The following is a 5,000-nucleotide window of genomic DNA, read 5'->3' on the forward strand; positions in this document are numbered from 1 at the left end:
CTAGAATGATCTGTCATATCTGTTACAATATACGTATGAATTCCCTCATAAAAAAAAGTGTGAGGGCTGAATTTTAATGCATTGTTTCTTAGATCAGCAAGGGTTTTTTTTGACACAGTAATCAACGTTAATCGAAGATGGATATCTATCATTCTGTCGTTGCTTAGTAACTGAAATGCCCCCTGGTGGAGCAATACACCACAAAGTGCAGCAAAATTTTTTTTAAAAAAAAGGAAACTTGCAATTTGTATTTGTTTTCAGTTCTTGTAGTCATGCGTTAACCCATTTTTGGAGCTCTTGCCTTCTCTCTTTATTCTCTCTCTCTTCCCTTCTATCTATTTGTGTCTCCTTCGTACTTGCCCTCTCTCTCTCTCTCTTTTTTCCCCGTTTCTATCTCTGACCCATATAAATACTGACAACCTCAGAATGAGGCTCCATGTGTGGGGATCTGTTGCCATGGATACGCTGTGGTCTCAGGTGCATGCTGAAATGGGTTGGACTGTCACACCTGTTCTACCTGCTATGGCAGGAACATCAGAACCTTTGTGTGAGCCCCTAGCATTTAGGCGGCCAATTAAAAGGAGAATAATTTAAATTTGACATTGCACCTTGAGGAGTTCTGAATTAGCTTCCACTGTAGGTATTTTTTTTTTGTCACATCATAATTAAACAGCTTGTAGAACTCAGGTAACATAATGTGTTTAATATTTAAACTATGCAGGCTAATACAGTGGTTTGAGTCCATGACTGCCTCCATAATGTCATTGTAATCTGACAATCCATTAACTTTTTGTTCTACTCTTATGAAAACAGAAGTTTATAGTTAGCAGTACAGTGTAAATTAACATTTTGGTGTAAACACCACGTGAGAAGCATGTGTTTAACAATATGAAGTAAAAAAGAAAAAAAAAGAAATTGAATTGCATCTTTCCAGTTCCAATGTGGGCCACATTAGCTCGTGATACAAAAATCCAAACGCCGAACACATGCCGTCAGGAGGCCGTGTTAAACATATAATGTGGCTCCAGTGATTCTCTCCACACAGCAGGTTAGCAGTACCATAACTCTGCAACTAACCCAGAGGGCAGAGAGGTCACATACGATGAACAAAGTGCTGTCTATAGTCGTGACTTTTGCTCTTTTCTTTCCTTCTGAGTCAGTCATTGCGATGAATATGCAGCCAGCCTTCATTACAGTTGGTATTACAGATAAGTGTTCGACCAGCCTTGTCGATAGCTTCCATAATTATCGTTGCTAAGTCACGGATCTTTTTGTCGTTCTTCATCGGTGCATGTGGACCGTTTGTGGATGGCGATCAGTTCACACTGCGACTGGATATGGTTCACTCTCTCAAAAATGAATATGAAGAGTTAGACTACAAAAAAAATCATATCTTTGGGGAAAAAAAAAAAGAAAAGTGAATTGCCTGCAGTGAGAAAGTAGCCTGAGACTGCAGAAATTTACCTCATAGAGATTCGAACGGTACTCCTAGCTCCAGTGTTAACACCGAGCTACATTTAGTTAGCATGCACTTGTTAGCAGGAATAGGGTGACAGTGTTAGAATTCACATCTAGCTATCTCTACACCTGCTGCTTCCGAGCGTTGAAAAGATGCATTCAAAGTAAGTTCAAATAAGGCTGTGCTGTTGTTGATGCTTTCAGAGACGCTGTTAGAAGAAATCAGATAATTGCCCTGTGATCTGTGCATTTTTTCTCTGATTCTTTGACCTCTCTTCCTCTTCTTGTATTCTTTTCTGTGGGGTGAACCCGCTGAACTATTCCTCTTTGCTCTTTTCTCAGACAGAAGTCTATCTCATTTGCAAAGCTGCATCACTTATAAATCACCACCTCCACCCAGTTTTTCTTGGCAAACTGGACTGAGGATGGGATAAGCTAGATTCGTTGAGTTTGATTGTGGCTACGGCAAAAGCCTGCGTTAAGTGCAGAGTACAACACCTGTCAAGCGTTAATGAATACGTCGTGAAGTTTTACAGGACTTTATGAGGTTTTGGTCTTACTTGAAACTGTTCCCCCCCCCCCACAAACTAACAGTGTTGCTTTGCCCTCTTTACAGATCCTGGCCATCATCTCTATCCTGTTCATTGTGCTGTCCACCATCGCCCTGTCTCTGAACACGCTGCCAGAGCTACAGGATACCGACGAGTTTGGCCAGAGTACGGACAACCCTCAGTTAGCCCACATAGAAGCAGTATGCATTGCCTGGTTTACAATGGAGTATCTGCTGCGATTTCTCTCTTCACCAAACAAGTGGAAGTTTTTCAAAGGTCCGCTCAACGTCATCGACCTCTTAGCCATTCTGCCGTACTACGTCACCATCTTCTTGACGGAATCCAACAAAAGCGTGCTGCAGTTCCAGAACGTACGTCGAGTAGTGCAGATATTCCGGATCATGCGCATACTCAGGATTCTCAAACTGGCACGTCACTCCACGGGGCTGCAGTCGCTGGGTTTCACGCTGCGGCGGAGTTACAACGAGCTCGGCCTCCTCATCCTCTTTTTAGCCATGGGGATCATGATCTTCTCCAGTCTGGTGTTCTTCGCCGAGAAGGATGAGGAGGACACTAAGTTCAAAAGCATCCCGGCATCCTTTTGGTGGGCCACCATTACCATGACAACCGTGGGGTACGGGGACATTTACCCAAAGACGCTGCTCGGTAAGATAGTAGGAGGCCTCTGCTGCATAGCTGGAGTTCTAGTGATTGCTTTGCCCATCCCTATCATTGTCAACAACTTTTCTGAGTTCTATAAGGAGCAGAAGAGGCAGGAGAAAGCCATCAAACGTCGAGAGGCCCTGGAGAGAGCGAAGAGGAACGGCAGCATAGTGTCAATGAACGTTAGGGAGGCCTTTTCTCGTGGCGCAGAGCTCCTGGACGTGGTGGTGATGGAACGAGGAGATAAGTCCCAGGACAACCACCTTTCACCCAGCCGCTGGAAGTGGTCATCCAAGCGGGCGACCTCTGAGACCAGTTCCAACCGGTCCTTCAACCCGGAACAGGGTTCCCCGAGCAAGGCCCGGGCCTCCAGCCCTCAGAGACTCAACGTTCAGAAGTTGGAAGAGATGTACAACCAGATGGCAAAGACGCAGTCCCAGCCCAACCTCAACACCAAAGAGAGGATCTCATCCCGAGCAGGGCACAGGAGGGATGAGATTGAACTGGGTGCCTTGCCGGGACAAGGCGCCGATCCAATACTTGGGGGAAGGGATGGCGTGGTAGACATGAAGAGTCTGTCCAGCATTGACAGTTACATCAGTTGTGCTACAGACTTCCAGGAGAATCTGCGCTTCCCTTACAGTCCAGCAGGGAGCCTTTCCCATCCAGATGCTTCTCGCTTTTCACACAGTCCTGGTCCAGGCCTATCTGGCAGGGTTAGTGCCAACCCCAGCTTACAGACCACCATGGAACACGAGCCTATGCTAACTCCACCATGTTCTGCCGCAAAGCCCGTTGACAGTGATATCTCTCGACCATATGGGAACTCGCATAAAACACACTCTGTCAAGGTTAACCACCACGGATGTAGCGAAACGAGCCCAGCTGGTGGCGGACCTCTTTCAGAGATCTCCGCTCTCTCCGACCGTTCCCTCCTCAGTCCTGAAGTGTCCGTCTACACCACAGCCAGCAGTAGGACTCCACCCAGGACACCAGAGGGTTTGGCACTGCCAACTCCAAACGTCTTCACCTTCCACGATGCGTCGATCAGCAAGTACATCGATGCTGACACAGATGATGAGGAGCACCTGCGTGAGTCCTGCCCATCGGAACGCCTCCTCGGTGGTCACAGCGCCAAACCTCGACTCAACAGTGGTTTTCAGGGTGGCATCAACCACTTGGATGCTGCACAGAGACTTCTCGGACAAAACTGCTTGTTTCCACCGGGGGGCAGTAATGAGAACCACGTGACAGTAGATGCCTCACGCAGGTCTAAAGGGGACAGAGGCCGCTCCAATACTTATAACGAGAACCTCTGAGGTGGAGGAGTGAGTCAGCCACCGTGTGAGGATTCTGAGTACGGGAGGGGGTCAAAGCCAGGGACAGCAGAGACACGGAGGAGAAAAAGAGTTAGAGACACATCGCGGTGTCACTTTCAGACTCCACGCAGGCAAGCGGATTTTAGGGGCTTTTCTTCAGGGTTTATTCTGGAGGACGGAAGCCATGTGACAGAACAGGACCTCAGTGAGACTTAACGATACTTCACTGCCCACGCCTCTTCCCGCCTTTTTCCCTCCTTTGTATGAAAAACCAGTGGTCGGTGAGTGTGCAGTCCACAGCAGGTATGGCGTATTGGTGAAGTGAGCCGGTGCAGATCTGGCCATCGACAGACCCCGTTTGGTATAGGTTAGAGGTCATGAGCTGGGTCAGTTTCAGATGTAAACTGGTTCAGACTGGACAGAAGTACTCTATAACCCTGGGGATGTTCACTGCCCCTCTCAGCTAGCCACTGTCCAGAGCCCACATTCAGGATTAGGCGTCAAAGAGAAAGCTAGTGTAATAGGCTGCTTTACTAGTGCACCAATCTCCCCTCCCTAATAAACTGGCCTTACTCAGTTGCAAGTGTGTGAACACGTCACAAGTGTGTACGTCTGTACTACTTTATGTATGTATGTATGTATGTGTGTGTGTGTGTGTATGTTTGTGTGTATGTATGTATGTTGTTGTGTATACTGCAAGGGAGACTATGAGTGTATGACTTTGTGTGTACATGAACACTGACATTCCTGCACACATATAAACACTATGAAATACCAACACTGTCTGTAATTCTTACCTCATTATTTTTTTTTTTATAGTCAAAAAGAGAATCTACGAGAGACCTGTTATGTTTGTACGCTGTCATATGCTGTATTGTTGTGTGTGTGGGACTTTTTTTTTTTGACCGAGGAGTTGCAAAATCTAAGTTTCCTTAATTTCTCTTATCTCACCCTTTAACGCGTGAATCAGATGTAATCCTTTTTCCTTTCCTGCGGAAGCATTTTCAAC

General features: G+C 46.5%; 1 protein-coding gene across 1 annotated transcript in view; it reads left to right on the plus strand.

Moving 5' to 3' along the window:
* kcnb1 (potassium voltage-gated channel, Shab-related subfamily, member 1) overlaps nt 1-3,991 on the plus strand; it is a 24,185-nt gene extending 20,194 nt beyond the window's left edge. The window contains exon 2 of the mRNA XM_030777148.1: nt 2,075-3,991. Within this exon, the coding sequence (XP_030633008.1) occupies nt 2,075-3,991 (1,917 nt within the window). The remainder of the gene's footprint in view (nt 1-2,074) is intronic.
* The last annotated feature ends 1,009 nt before the right edge of the window (nt 3,992-5,000 follow it).

Source organism: Chanos chanos, chromosome 6, assembly GCF_902362185.1.
Source record: "Chanos chanos chromosome 6, fChaCha1.1, whole genome shotgun sequence".
NCBI lineage: Eukaryota > Metazoa > Chordata > Actinopteri > Gonorynchiformes > Chanidae > Chanos > Chanos chanos.